Source organism: Hypomesus nipponensis, chromosome 13, assembly GCF_054491055.1.
Source record: "Hypomesus nipponensis isolate SF chromosome 13, ASM5449105v1, whole genome shotgun sequence".
Classification (NCBI taxonomy): Eukaryota; Metazoa; Chordata; class Actinopteri; order Osmeriformes; family Osmeridae; genus Hypomesus; species Hypomesus nipponensis.
The window spans coordinates 13,470,645-13,492,358 of record NC_140373.1 but is presented as its reverse complement, the minus strand read 5'-3'; the positions used below and the strand labels follow the sequence as shown (position 1 = coordinate 13,492,358).

Below are 21,714 nucleotides of genomic sequence, written 5' to 3'. Positions count from 1 at the left end.
ATTTTACCTTTGTGAATATAATAGTTATTTATTTGTTACTGTTTATAAATAATTTTATCTTACATGTAATTAATTTGTGCCCTGTAACCCTGGGTTACACATTGATATGGCCATTGATTCACTGCACACTAGTCACTTAAACACGGTCACTTTCAGCTACTGGTTGCATCAGTAACATTGCACTACTGTACCTCACTGTACTTTGCCATCAGGCTCCTGTATGGTCATTGACATAGTCACTGATTGGCCTCTTAATAGTTACTTACACACTGTCACTTTCAGCTGCTGGTTGCACTATCTGTAATTTTGCACTATTGCACTGTACTCCACCTAGGTTAGAATAGGTTATAGGGTTGTAATAGGTTTTATTTGTATGTAGGGTTAGTATAGTGTATCATTTATTGTTATCTGTACATTTAGGAAGTTTTACTTATTTAAGCTTAGCATAGATGTAAATTATGTTCTGTGTACTTATATGTTAGGTTGTGTTATGCCAGGTGCTTGCGTTGTCTTGTCTTAAGAATTTCAGTGCCCAGTCTGACCTTGTGTTGTTTTGTACATTTGACAATTACAGTACATTTGAAAACTTGAACTTGAGGACTGTAAACAATATATTGTGAAACTGTCATCATGGACTGTTGGCTTTAGTATTCTGAGTCTGAATAAAAAACTCTTTAAAATGGGTCTATATTCTTTTTAACACCATGTCTCTCCTGTAGGCCTATAGGCCTACTGTGCTTTACGCCACGAGGCCTAGGCTTCTATGAATGGGTCCCTAGTGTGGACATTTGCATGGGAAGTGCTCATCACATGTCACATTTTACCACCTTTGCATGATTTTAATGCATCGTTGAAAATCGTATTATATTATCAATTGACGTTGTATTATCAGTGAATGTCAGTTACCTTATTTAAATAGTTGTTATGGTTTCTAAAACCCAATTTACATGATTATTTTCATATTTCTTGCCTGCTTCGCGATTTGGTCAGTGCAAGGTGGATGAAATGGCTATAAAAGTGGAAGGCACACACCACTGATGCCCGTCTTCTTCTTTTGAAACAAAGTGAAGTGCATCATGCAGCCTTGGATTCTTCTGCTTGTCTTCATGGTTGAAGGTAAAACTTTCGACCAGCTTGCTGCTCAGCCTGGTTATTAGCTACAGTAACATTACAACAGGAGTTGAGTGGTGACCATTTAGTCAAGTGAGCACCATGTTTGCAGACAAGTGCTGCTACATACAACATGTGTTCCTGAGAGCTCAAACGTTTTGTTTTTATGAATCAGGATCACAATTGTCTTCCAACAGGCTAACTGGACTTATTATATTTTATCATAGATAATCTGCATGACGTGTTTTGTATTTTCATTTTGGATAAAGACTGGACATGTTTTTATACACATATTTATATACATAGTATTTATATACATAGTATTTAACCTATTATTCTCGATGCGGTGATGCTGAACCAAGGATGATCTTTCCAGTCTTGATCTTCACTTGCAGGCTTTGAACCAGTAAACTAGACCAGAGCATTCTGTACAGCAGACTTTCTGCTTTTCACAGACCATTCTAACTTTATAAACATTTCTGGTCCTTTCTTTTGAAGTGGAAACCATGTAAATGTCTACCATTGTTTTATAACATTGGTAGACATATATTAGAGCTAAATGGCTCAACACCATTTAGCTATAATATTAGAAAGTTAGATGTGATATGGATAGGTCAGCAACAAAGATGAAGAATCTATGTCAATGTCGTATATTCTTTGTTACAACTTAAATTTTGAAACTATATAATCCATAGAGATCTATTTCCTGTACTGTAAAATATTCTAATCAATGACTGTTCTTTTCTCTTTGCTAAAACTTGGCATGCTTCCATAGGTCAGTGTTGTGGCTGGCTGGCAGACTGGTTTGCCATACAACAGCACCACAATTGTGTTTTTATTAAAACTATGTGATCTCGTATTATGAAATATACAATGTCCATTTTAACATGCAAAACATAATCCAGAACTGGGGACATCTATTTCTAATTCAATCTTCTTTCATTTCTTGGGCTACAAAAATGTTGAGTTACAATTTGTAATTAAAAGTTTGCATGTTAAAATGCTCTGGTCTAGTTTACTGGTTCAAAGCCTGCACGTGAAGATCAAGACTGGAAGCATACATGAGGACATTGGGACAAATGTATATTTATCGTCATGGAAATGTTAAATTGTAATTTGTGACATTATTCAAAAGGTTTCTTCAACTTTGTGATTACATTCATGATTCCCTGGTGACAGATATTGATTGGTGTGTGAACACTCCACCGTTTCTCCCCTGCTAGTGTGTGTGAAATGCTAGTGTTTTATCTCAGTCTTAAACTGAAGTAAAGTGGCTGTGTACTGTGCCACAATAAGTATCCTCTGTGTGGCTGAAGTCCTGATATGGAGATGTCACAAAACCAAAACACAACAGCTTAGCGATTATAAGGGAGGTGTAAACAAAATGCCAATGTTTTTTAGGGTTTTTTTTATTCATGAAAAACAGATCAAAAGTGATTTAAAAAAATGATCAGAGTGGGAAGTGACAGGTCCTTGCTGTAGTCAGGTCAGTAAGCAGGCAGCTCCCTCTACTGGTGAGTCATGCAGCTACAGCAGAACACCTTGGAGAGAGCTCCAGAGATCCTGCAGAAGAAGCCTTTAATAGACTTCTTCTTCTTCTTCTGCTTCTGCTTCTGTTCCTCTTCTCCTGGGATGCTGGAGGACTCTGCAAGATCTGGGCCTGGACATGGAAAACCATCACACAACAGGACATAACATCACACACACCTTCAGCACTGTCTATTTACTTGCAACGAGTGTGTGTGTGTGTGTGCGTGTGTGTGTGTGCGTGTGTGTCTGCGTGTGTGTGTGTGTTTGTGTGAAATGATGGGAGAGCCAACTAAAGCCTAGCCTAAATGAACAAATATCCATTCATAATCTCACTTTTACCGTTGAGAGGAGTAACTGTCTTTTGTTTTTTCCTTTTTCCAGTGACAGCCTTGGTCTTCTTTCTCATCTGGGGTGGAAGGGAGAGTAAAGACAAACATAATTCCTTTAAATTCTTAAATGTTTTACATTATGTTGACAGGACATAACTACATTAACTGTAACTGTCAGAGGTTCAAATCCCTCGTGTTTGGATTTGAATGAATAAGTCTGCAAAATAATTACATCTAATGTTTACAACTCATACATCATGTATTCTACACATGCTTACTTGTAACCCATCTTATCCTTGACTCAGTTAAGGTCAGTTCTACCCAGTGCCAGTGTTTGTGGAGTTATTTTCATCTTACCAATGTGAACCATCTTTGGAGGCTGGAGAGTTTTTTCTTTCCAAGACGGCCCAGATTGGAATGGAAGATGGAAGACCTGTTGAAGGTTTGGGAGGGCACAGAGGGAGATAACATTGAGTTGGAGGATGAAGAGGAGGAGTGGCAGGACTGGGAGGTGGAGGTCTCCTCAGAAGACCTGTCGATCTTCTCCCAGGCCTTTAACAAGCCTGGGTCTGCAGCTCTATCTCTCTGCTTCCTGGAGACCCTGAGCTCTTCCGGTGATCTGGAGGAGAAGGGACACTCTCTGGCCTTTACCAAACCAAATCTGTCACATGTCTTCTTGACCTTTCCATCTGCTTTAGTCTCCATATGGGTCTCACTGGCCTTTCCCAAGCCAGAAGACTCCATCTCAGGTCCATCATGTAGCCTCACATCCTCACACAGGGAGCTGGAGCTTCCACCGGCCTTTTCCAAGCCAGCAGAGTTTATAGCATTCTCCTTCTCAAAATGGACGCTAAGATCGGACACGGCAGGAGCGCGCCAGGCCTCGGCGTGGCGGGAGATGACCTTGGCGATGGTCTCAGCCAGACCACAAATGGCTCCAGCTTCTCCATGGCAAGCGGAGCGGAGCAGGGCTCTGCTGCTGTTAGCGCTGAGCAACAGCTTAGCATAAGCCGCCTCCAACATGGCGTCCAGGGCGTCTGTGCCGCTGTAGAAAGGGCTCTGAGGCAGGTGCTCCAGGACGAGGCTGATCCCATCTTGGGTCTTGAGAATCCAGCCTACTTCCTGGAGGAGAGTTGCCTCTATCTGTGAGAAGGTGAGGGAGCTAGAGGTTGAGGGGGACTCCTGGAGGGCCAGGCGGACCAGAAGACCATGCAGCAGGTCCCGCAGGGTCTGGTGGTGTAGGGCACTGGGCCCGGAGGGCTTCCAGACCTTCTCCTGGATGCCAATCTCCAAAGTTTGCAGGGAGGGGGTCTCAGGGGGTCTCGGGGGCAACCAGGGAAGCACCTGGACCACCTCAGGGAGACCAGAAGCTTCATCATCTTTCCCATCCCCCGTAGTATTTATTTGCCTGGCAATGTTGATGCCTTTGGTCAGACTATCTGACATGTCTTCCTCTTCATGGAATTCACAAACATGGTCAACATTGTCGTTGTCGGGGACAATATTGGCCTTCTCAAACTGGCCTACTTGTAGGTTAGTGAAACTTGAACTCAACTCTGGGTTGAGACTTCCTGTTGTGGCTTCAGAGGAGGACCTGCAAAGGTCAGCGATCCTGGCCATGAACTCAGCATCAAGGCCTGGCACAAAAAAAAACCACACTCACACTTTTAAGTATCCTTGTATTACTATAGCTATTACCTATACTTTTCTTTAAACAGTATTAATATTATAGTTCTTAACTATACCTACAGCAGTACTGTAGCACTTACAACTCTGTATTATATGGCAAACATATAGACTCCAGAGGTCTTATACCTCAAAAGGTTAAGGAAAATTTCACAAGGAGGACTTCTTGTAACATGTAAAACACATCCATTTAATAACAGCAATATGGCGACATGGTGAGACATTCTATTTCTAAAGAGCATTCCATTTAATGCAGTCTATCATTTGTACTTATTCTGTAACAGTGTGCTCAGTGTTACTAGTTAGGCTACCTGAACACCTGAAAATTCCCTTTGGGGTCAATATATTGAATTGAGTAAAAGATTTCTCTACCTTTGTTGACAATGGCCATTACTTTTTCTGGGTCATTGCAGGAGCACTGAAGGACCCCTCCCACTTTGAGGGTCAACACCTCAGAAATGGCCTCTAGCGCCCTCCTCTGGTCCTGGCTGGCAGAGGAAGATGGCCGGTTCCTACCCACAGTCCCTCGGCTGGGGCCCGGCATCACGCAGTGGGACCCTTCCAGAGACGCGCGGTCGCTGCTGTTGTCGCTGTCACTGCTGTCGCTGCTCTCCCAAGATACATCCTTGATGGAGGTCCTGTCCTTCTTACACATCCATTCGAGGTGGTCGTTCACCAGGACACATTCGTCCGGAAGCGAGTTGGTCAGGCCAAGGAAGTTCTCCATCAGTTTCTTGAAAGCCAAGTGGATGAAATTGTACAGCATCGGAGCGAAGAGCTCCCAGTCCAGGTGCTGCTTGGCCTCCGGGTTCTGGATGTTGGGCTTGGAGCGGCCTGTCGAGGGGAGTCGTCCCACCTGCGTGTCCAGGAGCAGCTCATAGAGGCGGTCGATCAGCTCCATGGAGAAGCTCTGGATCCTCGTCTGCAACATCCTGGTACACATGTTGTGAGAGGCGAGCAGGCGGCCCAGGTCGTACTCAGCCTGGTCCAACAACCCGACGGAGGAGCCTCCTTTGTCTTTTTCGCAGTCTTCATCATTGGAGACTGATCTGGTGGAGTAGGCCATCCGCATGACAGTGTCCAGCATTTTGTGAGCCGTCAGGTTGAGGTTGTGGCTGTTTGCCTTGATCCTGGGGCTAGGGCTCCTGGGGCTAGGGCCCCTGGTGCTAGGGCTCTTGGGGCTAGGGCTACTGGAGGCTGACCTGGCCTCCTCCTTCTGCTGCTCCTCCTCCTCCTCGTCGCTAGCCGAGCCGCACTCCTCCTCTGATCTCCTCTCCTCCTGCTGGGTGCTGAAAAGGAAGCTTTCCTGACACGAGCGTGTGCAGGCCTCCTTCTCCTCCTTTCCCTTGACCCAGTTCCCCAGCAGCTCTCCCTGGCTGCGGCTCCTCCTGCTGCTCCTCCCGCTGCTGACCCCCTGGTTCCTCCTCTGTAGGGCCTTCACCTCCTCCGTAACCTGGCTGAGCAGGGACTCGCTCACGCACTCCACTAACAGGGTGAAGTCATTACCGCGTGGCTGCAGGAAGTCCACCTCTCCTTCTGTAATCATCTCCGCTGCTGCGCTGAAGTTCTCCAGAACAAGGTGGATGATGGTGCAGGCACTGGAGATGTTCTGGGGCAGGGAGGCCGTGTCGGCGTCTTGGGGATGGTTCAGGGAAGAGCGTCTTTCTCTGGCCACTATCCCCTGGAGGATGCCCCCCAACCGCCTCACCAGCTCCAGCTTCTCCTCTGTGGTGAAAACGCCCTGTCTCTGGAAGAGGGCATGGTGGGACAGGATGCCAGAGAGGCTCTCCATCTGGGTGGAGGGGTTGTGAGGCTCGCTATCGCATCTGACGAGTCCAATGCTGCTGACCGAGCTGCGGCCTGAGCCGGTCGATACCGCTGTCACACAGCTGGGCCTGGGCGATGTCATAGCCTTTTCCATCTCCTGGGCTTCCGCCACACTGCCAATGAGGAACGACACCATCTTCTCAGCCTCCTTTTTCTCCCTGTGGAAGACGACCTCTGACGTATTGCTGTTGGCAGACAACAGGGGCCGCGGGGGCATCTGCTCGTTGACGGCGTCCATGTGGATGTCGGCGAGGACCTGGATCTTCTCCTTGGCGTCCTGCCAGGTGTTCAGGATCAGGTCCTCAGAGATACTTGTCGAATAGAATTCAGACAAGGAGCTGCCCGGGTGGTGAAGCACCAACTCGTCCATCACCTTGTCCATGGCCGAGTCACAGAGCTCCTCTACAATGGCAGACAGCTTCGCCTCTTCCCTGTCTCTCGCCATCACTCCCTTCAACATGGCGATGACCTCTGCCACAGTGAGGGATGCCGTGGCAAGGATATCCTCCTCTGTGGACCTACTGGGGTGAAGGGGTGTCGGAGGCCTCTCGCTCGATAGCCTGTCCTGTGGCCTGGATCCCAGCCCGCTTTCCAGCAGGGGGTGGGACTTCTCTGAGATGATCCCCTCGGGGACATCAGGCTGGGCTGAGCCCTGAGAAGAGGCCCGGTCCTTGGACAAAAGAGGAGACGAAGAAGACCTGTTCCTTGTCGAGATGCCGCTGCTGTAGGAGGTAGCGGAAGACAGAGGGTCTTGGTGGAGGTGGACCTGGTAAAGGGCAATGGCAGGCAGAACCCCATCATTGGCCACCTGGAGAACCCACTCCATCATCTCCTCTGAGCGCTTCTGCAGCTCAGCGATACTCTTGTTCTAAGAGAGAGAGAGAGAGAGAGAGAGAGAGAGAGAGAGAGAGAGAGAGAGAGGGTGAGAGGGGGAAGAGACAGAAAAGGATGGAAAGAGAGGAGACAAAACAGGCAGAGTGAAAAAAGGGGAGAAAGTTCAATCGCAGTTCAGATACAGTACACATAGTTATTGTCAAGCTGAGTAAAAAAGTATTTTGAGTTAGAAACTAAAGATTTTATCTACCTTTCTCAACAGGACCTTTTTGACCAGTCTCCACTGACTGTAACAAGAACAAGAACAGATGTGTTACTGACTCTCTATACAGTACAATGACAACTAACGACACATCTTAACATTGTGTTCAACAGACCAGTAGCCTAAAGGGGACGTTAACAGGGACACTCACGGGTGGGACATCATGGCCTCTGACACTGGAATTTCGTCCAGCGTCATTGGTTCCTCTGGGCGGGATTGGATTTTGATTGGTGGAAGAACACCTATATGTCGAGGATTGTCACAGTGTGATTGGTGGATCCCTCTCTCTTGATAGAAAGTGATAATTCAATCATGAATGTTGTACTTTTGATACATTAATAAACCGATTACTCACGGTAGCTGCTCTGGTACATGGGAGGCATCTTCACACATGTAACCCTGATCTGCAGGCAAGACAAACGCTTTAGCAAGGCAAAGTAACAGAGAAAGTTATCAGAGTTTTTGGAGACATGGAGGTAGATTGATATGACTTCAAAAGTTATATTTCATATTTCCAAGTCATATCAAAAGTTATATTTCATATTTCCAAGTCATATCAAAAGTTAAAATAATTTCTGTTCAAGGCACCTCTCTGTCTGTGATCTACACTATGTATCCAAGTTAATGACTTGGAAATATGAAATATAACTAGATCTACACTATGTATCCAAGTTAAGTCACATTGTTAAACACAACAGTTAAACTCACAGAAATGAAATTCTAAAGAATCTGAAGAATCAAACATTTTCGTGTGTTTTCATCGTTTTAGCTACTAGGATAAATAACCATATTCAAATCAAATGTATTTGTATAGCCCTTTTTACACGCAAGCATGTCACAGAGGGCTTCACATACGCCCATAGAACTGCCCCTCAACCAACCTAAACCCCGAAGGTTTAACCCACTTACTTACCTTCTGTTTAGGCCTCCGTTCTTGTTGTCTTTTCTGTTTTGGGATTTCATCCATGTTTTACTGACTCAGTATGAATGGCAAACTCTTTCAAACGACTCCTTTGCCTTGTGATGAACATTTATTTCATCACTGACAGGTTTGATTTTGCAAGTCGTTTTTATATCATTTGGTAAAGTGCGTCACAATCCCTTTATGCCCCATGACGTCATCATGTCTAAATAGCGCGGCGTCTTTTCCAAAACAATGGCCCGACGTTTTGACAAATAGGTACGATTGGGATGTTTTTAAATAACTACTCGCGGGTTGTTTCCCACTTTACTCGAATTGGTAGGGACATTTTTGACAGTGTGAATTGTACAGCGATTCTACGTCCTGTACCCAGTGCTATCCAAATACTACTTTCACGTAATAAACCACACAGTGAGAAATCAGCTTTGCTGTAAAACAATAAATAAAGACTGAATCTTTATCTGCAGGAGGGGGAAAAAAGGACACAGCTAAGGCAGCTAATAGTTCTCCAACCGTAGGCCTACTGTAGCAGAGCTTCGTCGGCTAGCCAACCGCTAAAACAAACCAATTCAGGAAAACAAAACCCTCGCTTTAAGCAAAATAATTAATATTCTCTCAATCCATACTCATTCACAAAACAACAACATACATTACTAGCTAACTAAATCAATAACTAAATCAATATCTTTGTCTCTTTCTTTCTTCTCAGTAAAATGCTAATCGTTTTTTTTTATTTCTAGTCTTTCTCTCGTCTCCCTCTATTGCGGTTAGCCTTCCTTTCTCCGCGCGAGAGCACACGAGACCCCAAACTTTCTCGCCTGCACCCCGAAAGATGCACATTCACCAACAGCAAGTTATCCCAACATAAAAACATGAAACAAATATGTAGGCTACATTGATCCACAGCATCAACCTGGGACCAAACCACACCAGCATCACTTTTCTTAATAAACAAATAAATAATAGCTCTTGCATATTACCTTTGTGAATATAATAGTTATTTATTTGTTACTGTTTATAAATAATTTTATTTTACATGTAATTAATTTGTGCCTTGTAACCCTGGGTTACACATTGATATGGCCATTGATTCACTGCACACTAGTCACTTAAACACGGCCACTTTCAGCTACTGGTTGCATCAGTAACATTGCACTACTGTACCTCACTGTACTTTGCCATCAGGCTCCTGTATGGTCATTGACATAGTCACTGATTGGCCTCTTAATAGTTACTTACACACTGTCACTTTCAGCTGCTGGTTGCACTATCTGTAATTTTGCACTATTGCACTGTACTCCACCTAGGTTAGAATAGGTTATAGGGTTGTAATAGGTTTTATTTGTATGTAGGGTTAGTATAGTGTATCATTTATTGTTATCTGTACATTTAGGAAGTTTTACTTATTTAAGCTTAGCATAGATGTAAATTATGTTCTGTGTACTTATATGTTAGGTTGTGTTATGCCAGGTGCTTGCGTTGTCTTGTCTTAAGAATTTCAGTGCCCAGTCTGACCTTGTACTGTTTTGTACATTTGACAATTACACTACATTTGAAAACTTGAACTTGAGGACTGTAAACAATATATTGTAAAACTGTCATCATGGACTGTTGGCTTTAGTATTCTGAGTCTGAATAAAAAACTCTTTAAAATGGGTCTATATTCTTTTTAACACCATGTCTCTCCTGTAGGCCTATAGGCCTACTGTGCTTTACACCACGAGGCCTAGGCTTCTATGAATGGGTCCCTAGTGTGGACATTTGCATGGAAAGTGCTCATCACATGTCACATTTTACCACCTTTGCATGATTTTAATGCATCGTTGAAAATCGTATTATATTATCAATTGACGTTGTATTATCAGTGAATGTCAGTTACCTTATTCAAATAGTTGTTATGGTTTCTAAAACCCAATTTACATGATTATTTTCATATTTCTTGCCTGCTTCGCGATTTGGTCAGTGCAAGGTGGATGAAATGGCTATAAAAGTGGAAGGCACACACCACTGATGCCCGTCTTCTTCTTTTGAAACAAAGTGAAGTGCATCATGCAGCCTTGGATTCTTCTGCTTGTCTTCATGGTTGAAGGTAAAACTTTCGACCAGCTTGCTGCTCAGCCTGGTTATTAGCTACAGTAACATTACAACAGGAGTTGAGTGGTGACCATTTAGTCAAGTGAGCACCATGTTTGCAGACAAGTGCTGCTACATACAACATGTGTTCCTGAGAGCTCAAACGTTTTGTTTTTATGAATCAGGATCACAATTGTCTTCCAACAGGCTAACTGGACTTATTATATTTTATCATAGATAATCTGCATGACGTGTTTTGTATTTTCATTTTGGATAAAGACTGGACATGTTTTTATACACATATTTATATACATAGTATTTATATACATAGTATTTAACCTATTATTCTCGATGTGGTGATGCTGAACCAAGGATGATCTTTCCAGTCTTGATCTTCACTTGCAGGCTTTGAACCAGTAAACTAGACCAGAGCATTCTGTACAGCAGACTTTCTGCTTTTCACAGACCATTCTAACTTTATAAACATTTCTGGTCCTTTCTTTTGAAGTGGAAACCATGTAAATGTCTACCATTGTTTTATAACATTGGTAGACATATATTAGAGCTAAATGGCTCAACACCATTTAGCTATAATATTAGAAAGTTAGATGTGATATGGATAGGTCAGCAACAAAGATGAAGAATCTATGTCAATGTCGTATATTCTTTGTTACAACTTAAATTTTGAAACTATATAATCCATAGAGATCTATTTCCTGTACTGTAAAATATTCTAATCAATGACTGTTCTTTTCTCTTTGCTAAAACTTGGCATGCTTCCATAGGTCAGTGTTGTGGCTGGCTGGCAGACTGGTTTGCCATACAACAGCACCACAATTGTGTTTTTATTAAAACTATGTGATCTCGTATTATGAAATATACAATGTCCATTTTAACATGCAAAACATAATCCAGAACTGGGGAAATCTATTTCTAATTCAATCTTCTTTAATTTATTGGGCTACAAGAATGTTGAGTTACAATTTGTAATTAAAAGTTTGCATGTTAAAATGCTCTGGTCTAGTTTACTGGTTCAAAGCCTGCACGTGAAGATCAAGACTGGAAGCATACATGAGGACATTGGGACAAATGTATATTTATCCTCATGGATATGTTAAATTGTAATTTGTGACATTATTCAAAAGGTTTCTTCAACTTTGTGATTACATTCATGATTCCCTGGTGACAGATATTGATTGGTGTGTGAACACTCCACCGTTTCTCCCCTGCTAGTGTGTGTGAAATGCTAGTGTTTTATCTCAGTCTTAAACTGAAGTAAAGTGGCTGTGTACTGTGCCACAATAAATATCCTCTGTGTGGCTGAAATCCTGATATGGAGATGTCACAAAACCAAAACACAACAGCTTAGCGATTATAAGGGAGGTGTAAACAAAATGCCAATGTTTTTTAGGGTTTTTTTTATTCATGAAAAACAGATCAAAAGTGATTTAAAAAAATGATCAGAGTGGGAAGTGACAGGTCCTTGCTGTAGTCAGGTCAGTAAGCAGGCAGCTCCCTCTACTGGTGAGTCATGCAGCTACAGCAGAACACCTTGGAGAGAGCTCCAGAGATCCTGCAGAAGAAGCCTTTAATAGACTTCTTCTTCTTCTTCTGCTTCTGCTTCTGTTCCTCTTCTCCTGGGATGCTGGAGGACTCTGCAAGATCTGGGCCTGGACATGGAAAACCATCACACAACAGGACATAACATCACACACACCTTCAGCACTGTCTATTTACTTGCAACGAGTGTGTGTGTGTGTGTGTGTGTGTGTGCGTGTGTGTCTGCGTGTGTTTGTGTGTTTGTGTGAAATGATGGGAGAGCCAACTAAAGCCTAAATGAACAAATATCCATTCATAATCTCACTTTTACCGTTGAGAGGAGTAACTGTCTTTTGTTTTTTCCTTTTTCCAGTGACAGCCTTGGTCTTCTTTCTCATCTGGGGTGGAAGGGAGAGTAAAGACAAACATAATTCCTTTAAATTCTTAAATGTTTTACATTATGTTGACAGGACATAACTACATTAACTGTAACTGTCAGAGGTTCAAATCCCTCGTGTTTGGATTTGAATGAATAAGTCTGCAAAATAATTACATCTAATGTTTACAACTCATACATAATGTATTCTACACATGCTTACTTGTAACCCATCTTATCCTTGACTCAGTTAAGGTCAGTTCTACCCAGTGCCAGTGTTTGTGGAGTTATTTTCATCTTACCAATGTGAACCATCTTTGGAGGCTGGAGAGTTTTTTCTTTCCAAGACGGCCCAGATTGGAATGGAAGATGGAAGACCTGTTGAAGGTTTGGGAGGGCACAGAGGGAGATAACATTGAGTTGGAGGATGAAGAGGAGGAGTGGCAGGACTGGGAGGTGGAGGTCTCCTCAGAAGACCTGTCGATCTTCTCCCAGGCCTTTAACAAGCCTGGGTCTGCAGCTCTCTCTCTCTGCTTCCTGGAGACCCTGAGCTCTTCCGGTGATCTGGAGGAGAAGGGACACTCTCTGGCCTTTACCAAACCAAATCTGTCACATGTCTTCTTGACCTTTCCATCTGCTTTAGTCTCCATATGGGTCTCACTGGCCTTTCCCAAGCCAGAAGACTCCATCTCAGGTCCATCATGTAGCCTCACATCCTCACACAGGGAGCTGGAGCTTCCACCGGCCTTTTCCAAGCCAGCAGAGTTTATAGCATTCTCCTTCTCAAAATGGACGCTAAGATCGGACACGGCAGGAGCGCGCCAGGCCTCGGCGTGGCGGGAGATGACCTTGGCGATGGTCTCAGCCAGACCACAAATGGCTCCAGCTTCTCCATGGCAAGCGGAGCGGAGCAGGGCTCTGCTGCTGTTAGCGCTGAGCAACAGCTTAGCATAAGCCGCCTCCAACATGGCGTCCAGGGCGTCTGTGCCGCTGTAGAAAGGGCTCTGAGGCAGGTGCTCCAGGACGAGGCTGATCCCATCTTGGGTCTTGAGAATCCAGCCTACTTCCTGGAGGAGAGTTGCCTCTATCTGTGAGAAGGTGAGGGTGCTAGAGGTTGAGGGGGACTCCTGGAGGGCCAGGCGGACCAGAAGACCATGCAGCAGGTCCCGCAGGGTCTGGTGGTGTAGGGCACTGGGCCCGGAGGGCTTCCAGACCTTCTCCTGGATGCCAATCTCCAAAGTTTGCAGGGAGGGGGTCTCAGGGGGTCTCGGGGGCAACCAGGGAAGCACCTGGACCACCTCAGGGAGACCAGAAGCTTCATCATCTTTCCCATCCCCCGTAGTATTTATTTGCCTGGCAATGTTGATGCCTTTGGTCAGACTATCTGACATGTCTTCCTCTTCATGGAATTCACAAACATGGTCAACATTGTCGTTGTCGGGGACAATATTGGCCTTCTCAAACTGGCCTACTTCTAGGTTAGTGAAACTTGAACTCAACTCTGGGTTGAGACTTCCTGTTGTGGCTTCAGAGGAGGACCTGCAAAGGTCAGCGATCCTGGCCATGAACTCAGCATCAAGGCCTGGCACAAAAAAAAAAACACACTCACACTTTTAAGTATCCTTGTATTACTATAGCTATTACCTATACTTTTCAGTATTAATATTATAGTTCTTAACTATACCTACAGCAGTACTGTAGCACTTACAACTCTGTATTATATGGCAAAGATATAGACTCCAGAGGTCTTATACCTCAAAAGGTTAAGGAAAATTTCACAAGGAGGACTTCTTGTAACATGTAAAACACATCCATTTAATAACAGCAATATGGCGACATGGTGAGACATTCTATTTCTAAAGGGCATTCCATTTATTGCAATCTATCATTTGTACTTATTCTGTAACAGTGTGCTCAGTGTTACTAGTTAGGCTACCTGAACACCTGAAAATTCCCTTTGGGGTCAATATATTGAATTGAGTAAAAGATTTCTCTACCTTTGTTGACAATGGCCATTACTTTTTCTGGGTCATTGCAGGAGCACTGAAGGACCCCTCCCACTTTGAGGGTCAACACCTCAGAAATGGCCTCTAGCGCCCTCCTCTGGTCCTGGCTGGCAGAGGAAGATGGCCGGTTCCTACCCACAGTCCCTCGGTTGGGGCCCGGCATCACGCAGTGGGACCCTTCCAGAGACGTGCGGTCGCTGCTGTTGTCGCTGTCACTGCTGTCGCTGCTCTCCCAAGATACATCCTTGATGGAGGTCCTGTCCTTCTTACACATCCATTCGAGGTGGTCGTTCACCAGGACACATTCGTCCGGAAGCGAGTTGGTCAGGCCAAGGAAGTTCTCCATCAGTTTCTTGAAAGCCAAGTGGATGAAATTGTACAGCATCGGAGCGAAGAGCTCCCAGTCCAGGTGCTGCTTGGCCTCCGGGTTCTGGATGTTGGGCTTGGAGCGGCAGCGGCCTGTCGAGGGGAGTCGTCCCACCTGCGTGTCCAGGAGCAGCTCATAGAGGCGGTCGATCAGCTCCATGGAGAAGCTCTGGATCCTCGTCTGCAACATCCTGGTACACATGTTGTGAGAGGCGAGCAGGCGGCCCAGGTCGTACTCAGCCTGGTCCAACAACCCGACGGAGGAGCCTCCTTTGTCTTTTTCGCAGTCTTCATCATTGGAGACTGATCTGGTGGAGTAGGCCATCCGCATGACAGTGTCCAGCATTTTGTGAGCCGTCAGGTTGAGGTTGTGGCTGTTTGCCTTGATCCTGGGGCTAGGGCTCCTGGGGCTAGGGCCCCTGGTGCTAGGGCTCTTGGGGCTAGGGCTACTGGAGGCTGACCTGGCCTCCTCCTTCTGCTGCTCCTCCTCCTCCTCGTCGCTAGCCGAGCCGCACTCCTCCTCTGATCTCCTCTCCTCCTGCTGGGTGCTGAAAAGGAAGCTTTCCTGACACGAGCGTGTGCAGGCCTCCTTCTCCTCCTTTCCCTTGACCCAGTTCCCCAGCAGCTCTCCCTGGCTGCGGCTCCTCCTGCTGCTCCTCCCGCTGCTGACCCCCTGGTTCCTCCTCTGTAGGGCCTTCACCTCCTCCGTAACCTGGCTGAGCAGGGACTCGCTCACGCACTCCACTAACAGGGTGAAGTCATTACCCCGTGGCTGCAGGAAGTCCACCTCTCCTTCTGTAATCATCTCCGCTGCTGCGCTGAAGTTCTCCAGAACAAGGTGGATGATGTTGCAGGCACTGGAGATGTTCTGGGGCAGGGAGGCCGTGTCGGCGTCTTGGGGATGGTTCAGGCAAGAGCGTCTTTCTCTGGCCACTATCCCCTGGAGGATGCCCCCCAACCGCCTCACCAGCTCCAGCTTCTCCTCTGTGGTGAAAACGCCCTGTCTCTGGAAGAGGGCATGGTGGGACAGGATGCCAGAGAGGCTCTCCATCTGGGTGGAGGGGTTGTGAGGCTCGCTATCGCATCTGACGAGTCCAATGCTGCTGACCGAGCTGCGGCCTGAGCCGGTCGATACCGCTGTCACACAGCTGGGCCTGGGCGATGTCATAGCCTTTTCCATCTCCTGGGCTTCCGCCACACTGCCAATGAAGAACGACACCATCTTCTCAGCCTCCTTTTTCTCCCTGTGGAAGACGACCTCTGACGTATTGCTGTTGGCAGACAACAGGGGCCGCGGGGGCATCTGCTCGTTGACGGCGTCCATGTGGATGTCGGCGAGGACCTGGATCTTCTCCTTGGCGTCCTGCCAGGTGTTCAGGATCAGGTCCTCAGAGATACTTGTCGAATAGAATTCAGACAAGGAGCTGCCCGGGTGGTGAAGCACCAACTCGTCCATCACCTTGTCCATGGCCGAGTCACAGAGCTCCTCTACAATGGCAGATAGCTTCGCCTCTTCCCTGTCTCTCACCATCACTCCCTTCAACATGGCGATGACCTCTGCCACAGTGAGGGATGCCGTGGCAAGGATATCCTCCTCTGTGGACCTACTGGGGTGAAGGGGTGTCGGAGGCCTCTCGCTCGATAGCCTGTCCTGTGGCCTGGATCCCAGCCCGCTTTCCAGCAGGGGGTGGGACTTCTCTGAGATGATCCCCTCGGGGACATCAGGCTGGGCTGAGCCCTGAGAAGAGGCCCGGTCCTTGGACAAAAGAGGAGACGAAGAAGACCTGTTCCTTGTCGAGATGCCGCTGCTGTAGGAGGTAGCGGAAGACAGAGGGTCTTGGTGGAGGTGGACCTGGTAAAGGGCAATGGCAGGCAGAACCCCATCATTGGCCACCTGGAGAACCCACTCCATCATCTCCTCTGAGCGCTTCTGCAGCTCAGCGATACTCTTGTTCTGAGAGAGAGAGAGAGAGAGAGAGAGAGAGAGAGAGAGAGAGAGAGAGGGTGAGAGGGGGAAGAGACAGAAAAGGATGGAGAGAGAGGAGAGAAAACAGGCAGAGTGAAAAAAGGGGAGAAAGTTCAATCGCAGTTCAGATACAGTACACATAGTTATTGTCAAGCTGAGTAAAAAAGTATTTTGAGTTAGAAACTAAAGATTTTATCTACCTTTCTCAACAGGACCTTTTTGACCAGTCTCCACTGACTGTAACAAGAACAAGAACAGATGTGTTACTGACTCTCTATACAGTACAATGACAACTAACGACACATCTTAACATTGTGTTCAACAGACCAGTAGCCTAAAGGGGACGTTAACAGGGACACTCACGGGTGGGACATCATGGCCTCTGACACTGGAATTTCGTCCAGCATCATTGGTTCCTCTGGGCGGGATTGGATTTTGATTGGTGGAAGAACACCTATATGTCGAGGATTGTCACAGTGTGATTGGTGGATCCCTCTCTCTTGATAGAAAGTGATAATTCAATCATGAATGTTGTACTTTTGATACATTAATAAACCGATTACTCACGGTAGCTGCTCTGGTACATGGGAGGCATCTTCACACATGTAACCCTGATCTGCAGGCAAGACAAACGCTTTAGCAAGGCAAAGTAACAGAGAAAGTTATCAGAGTTTTTGGAGACATGGAGGTAGATTGATATGACTTCAAAAGTTATATTTCATATTTCCAAGTCATATCAAAAGTTATATTTCATATTTCCAAGTCATATCAAAAGTTAAAATAATTTCTGTTCAAGGCACCTCTCTGTCTCTGATCTACACTATGTATCCAAGTTAATGACTTGGAAATATGAAATATAACTAGATCTACACTATGTATCCAAGTTAAGTCACATTGTTAAACACAACAGTTAAACTCACAGAAATGAAATTCTAAAGAATCTGAAGAATCAAACATTTTCGTGTGTTTTCATCGTTTTAGCTACTAGGATAAATAACCATATTCAAATCAAATGTATTTGTATAGCCCTTTTTACACGCAAGCATGTCACAGAGGGCTTCACATACGCCCATAGAACTGCCCCTCAACCAACCTAAACCCCGAAGGTTTAACCCACTTACTTACCTTCTGTTTAGGCCTCCGTTCTTGTTGTCTTTTCTGTTTTGGGATTTCCTCCATGTTTTACTGACTCAGTATGAATGGCAAACTCTTTCAAACGACTCCTTTGCCTTGTGATGAACATTTCTTTCATCACTGACAGGTTTGATTTTGCAAGTCGTTTTTATATCATTTGGTAAAGTGCGTCACAATCCCTTTATGCCCCATGACGTCATCATGTCTAAATAGCGCGGCGTCTTTTCCAAAACAATGGCCCGACGTTTTGACAAATAGGTACGATTGGGATGTTTTTAAATAACTACTCGTGGGTTGTTTCCCACTTTACTCGAATTGGTAGGGACATTTTTGACAGTGTGAATTGTACAGCGATTCTACGTCCTGTACCCAGTGCTATCCAAATACTACTTTCACGTAATAAACCACACAGTGAGAAATCAGCTTTGCTGTAAAACAATAAATAAAGACTGAATCTTTATTAACACACGCACGCGTGCGCTTACATGTATGTGTAACGAGTGTCTAACTTTAACACCGCTACAGAGAATAATAATGATGATCAATGGGAGATGTATCAGAATATGTGGTTCTTTGGAAAGATGGTACTGTTTGCACTACAGAATGAAACACACAGAACACGTTGGCTATATTTCAGAGGTAATAGAATTGTTGTTGTTATTATTTTTGATATGTTGTTTCTCTATTACCTCTGCTTTATTTTCCCCCAAGGAATGTAGAAGAATGCAGGAGGGGGAAAAAAGGACACAGCTAAGGCAGCTAATAGTTCTCCAACCGTAGGCCTACTGTAGCAGAGCTTCGTCGGCTAGCCAACCGCTAAAACAAACCAATTCAGGAAAACAAAACCCTCGCTTTAAGCGAAATAATTAATATTCTCTCAATCAATACTCATTCACAAAACAACAACATACATTACTAGCTAACTAAATCAATATCTTTGTCTCTTTCTTTCTTCTCAGTAAAATGCTAATCGTTTTTTTTATTTCTAGTCTCTCTCTCGTCTCCCTCTATTGCGGTTAGCCTTCCTTTCTCCGCGCGAGAGCGCACGAGACCCCAAACTTTCTCGCCTGCACCCCGAAAGATGCACATTCACCAACAGCAAGTTATCCCAACATAAAAACATGAAACAAATATGTAGGCTACATTGATCCACAGCATCAACCTGGGACCAAACCACACCAGCATCACTTTTCTTAATAAACAAATAAATAATAGCTCTTGCATTTTACCTTTGTGAATATAATAGTTATTTATTTGTTACTGTTTATAAATAATTTTATCTTACATGTAATTAATTTGTGCCCTGTAACCCTGGGTTACACATTGATATGGCCATTGATTCACTGCACACTAGTCACTTAAACACGGTCACTTTCAGCTACTGGTTGCATCAGTAACATTGCACTACTGTACCTCACTGTACTTTGCCATCAGGCTCCTGTATGGTCATTGACATAGTCACTGATTGGCCTCTTAATAGTTACTTACACACTGTCACTTTCAGCTGCTGGTTGCACTATCTGTAATTTTGCACTATTGCACTGTACTCCACCTAGGTTAGAATAGGTTATAGGGTTGTAATAGGTTTTATTTGTATGTAGGGTTAGTATAGTGTATCATTTATTGTTATCTGTACATTTAGGAAGTTTTACTTATTTAAGCTTAGCATAGATGTAAATTATGTTCTGTGTACTTATATGTTAGGTTGTGTTATGCCAGGTGCTTGCGTTGTCTTGTCTTAAGAATTTCAGTGCCCAGTCTGACCTTGTGTTGTTTTGTACATTTGACAATTACAGTACATTTGAAAACTTGAACTTGAGGACTGTAAACAATATATTGTGAAACTGTCATCATGGACTGTTGGCTTTAGTATTCTGAGTCTGAATAAAAAACTCTTTAAAATGGGTCTATATTCTTTTTAACACCATGTCTCTCCTGTAGGCCTATAGGCCTACTGTGCTTTACACCACGAGGCCTAGGCTTCTATGAATGGGTCCCTAGTGTGGACATTTGCATGGAAAGTGCTCATCACATGTCACATTTTACCACCTTTGCATGATTTTAATGCATCGTTGAAAATCGTATTATATTATCAATTGACGTTGTATTATCAGTGAATGTCAGTTACCTTATTCAAATAGTTGTTATGGTTTCTAAAACCCAATTTACATGATTATTTTCATATTTCTTGCCTGCTTCGCGATTTGGTCAGTGCAAGGTGGATGAAATGGCTATAAAAGTGGAAGGCACACACCACTGATGCCCGTCTTCTTCTTTTGAAACAAAGTGAAGTGCATCATGCAGCCTTGGATTCTTCTGCTTGTCTTCATGGTTGAAGGTAAAACTTTCGACCAGCTTGCTGCTCAGCCTGGTTATTAGCTACAGTAACATTACAACAGGAGTTGAGTGGTGACCATTTAGTCAAGTGAGCACCATGTTTGCAGACAAGTGCTGCTACATACAACATGTGTTCCTGAGAGCTCAAACGTTTTGTTTTTATGAATCAGGATCACAATTGTCTTCCAACAGGCTAACTGGACTTATTATATTTTATCATAGATAATCTGCATGACGTGTTTTGTATTTTCATTTTGGATAAAGACTGGACATGTTTTTATACACATATTTATATACATAGTATTTATATACATAGTATTTATATACATAGTATTTAACCTATTATTCTCGATGCAGTGATGCTGAACCAAGGATGATCTTTCCAGTCTTGATCTTCACTTGCAGGCTTTGAACCAGTAAACTAGACCAGAGCATTCTGTACAGCAGACTTTCTGCTTTTCACAGACCATTCTAACTTTATAAACATTTCTGGTCCTTTCTTTTGAAGTGGAAACCATGTAAATGTCTACCATTGTTTTATAACATTGGTAGACATATATTAGAGCTAAATGGCTCAACACCATTTAGCTATAATATTAGAAAGTTAGATGTGATATGGATAGGTCAGCAACAAAGATGAAGAATCTATGTCAATGTCGTATATTCTTTGTTACAACTTAAATTTTGAAACTATATAATCCATAGAGATCTATTTCCTGTACTGTAAAATATTCTAATCAATGACTGTTCTTTTCTCTTTGCTAAAACTTGGCATGCTTCCATAGGTCAGTGTTGTGGCTGGCTGGCAGACTGGTTTGCCATACAACAGCACCACAATTGTGTTTTTATTAAAACTATGTGATCTCGTATTATGAAATATACAATGTCCATTTTAACATGCAAAACATAATCCAGAACTGGGGAAATCTATTTCTAATTCAATCTTCTTTAATTTATTGGGCTACAAGAATGTTGAGTTACAATTTGTAATTAAAAGTTTGCATGTTAAAATGCTCTGGTCTAGTTTACTGGTTCAAAGCCTGCACGTGAAGATCAAGACTGGAAGCATACATGAGGACATTGGGACAAATGTATATTTATCCTCATGGATATGTTAAATTGTAATTTGTGACATTATTCAAAAGGTTTCTTCAACTTTGTGATTACATTCATGATTCCCTGGTGACAGATATTGATTGGTGTGTGAACACTCCACCGTTTCTCCCCTGCTAGTGTGTGTGAAATGCTAGTGTTTTATCTCAGTCTTAAACTGAAGTAAAGTGGCTGTGTACTGTGCCACAATAAATATCCTCTGTGTGGCTGAAATCCTGATATGGAGATGTCACAAAACCAAAACACAACAGCTTAGCGATTATAAGGGAGGTGTAAACAAAATGCCAATGTTTTTTAGGGTTTT

At 44.0% G+C, this 21,714-nt stretch overlaps 2 protein-coding genes across 2 annotated transcripts; both read right to left on the bottom strand.

The window, feature by feature from the left end:
• Positions 1-2,517: 2,517 nt before the first annotated feature.
• LOC146260342 (uncharacterized) lies at positions 2,518-9,222 on the bottom strand. The gene is made up of 8 exons (XM_084671133.1): positions 8,492-9,222; positions 7,934-7,982; positions 7,730-7,820; positions 7,567-7,603; positions 5,028-7,350; positions 3,327-4,606; positions 2,974-3,046; positions 2,518-2,770 (listed from the first exon to the last, which is right to left on the bottom strand). Exons 1-8 carry the CDS (start codon positions 8,543-8,545, stop codon positions 2,619-2,621), a joined length of 4,059 nt encoding a protein of 1,352 aa, XP_084527259.1. The 5' UTR covers positions 8,546-9,222; the 3' UTR covers positions 2,518-2,618.
• A 2,768-nt stretch (positions 9,223-11,990) lies between these two features.
• Positions 11,991-17,421, bottom strand: LOC146260341 (uncharacterized). Its single transcript, XM_084670528.1, has 7 exons — positions 17,394-17,421; positions 17,190-17,280; positions 17,027-17,063; positions 14,486-16,814; positions 12,791-14,070; positions 12,438-12,510; positions 11,991-12,243 (listed from the first exon to the last, which is right to left on the bottom strand). Exons 1-7 carry the CDS (start codon positions 17,419-17,421, stop codon positions 12,092-12,094), a joined length of 3,990 nt encoding a protein of 1,329 aa, XP_084526654.1. The 3' UTR covers positions 11,991-12,091.
• Between the last annotated feature and the right edge of the window lie 4,293 nt (positions 17,422-21,714).

Bases quoted from the DNA above. Each gene is read 5' to 3' on its own strand.
- LOC146260341 (XM_084670528.1), bottom strand. From the start codon at position 17,421: ATGCCTCCCATGTACCAGAGCAGCTACC. The intron at 17,064-17,189 runs GTGAGTGTCCCT...TTCTTGTTACAG, and splicing joins GAGGCCATGATGTCCCACCC to TCAGTGGAGACTGGTCAAAA. The intron at 12,511-12,790 runs GTAAGATGAAAA...CTTCCACCCCAG, and splicing joins TCCAAAGATGGTTCACATTG to ATGAGAAAGAAGACCAAGGC.
- LOC146260342 (XM_084671133.1), bottom strand. From the start codon at position 8,545: ATGGATGAAATCCCAAAACAGAAAAGACAACAAGAACGGAGGCCTAAA. The intron at 7,821-7,933 runs GTGAGTAATCGG...CTCGACATATAG, and splicing joins CATGTACCAGAGCAGCTACC to GTGTTCTTCCACCAATCAAA. The intron at 7,351-7,566 runs GTAGATAAAATC...TCTCTCTCTTAG, and splicing joins AAAAGGTCCTGTTGAGAAAG to AACAAGAGTATCGCTGAGCT.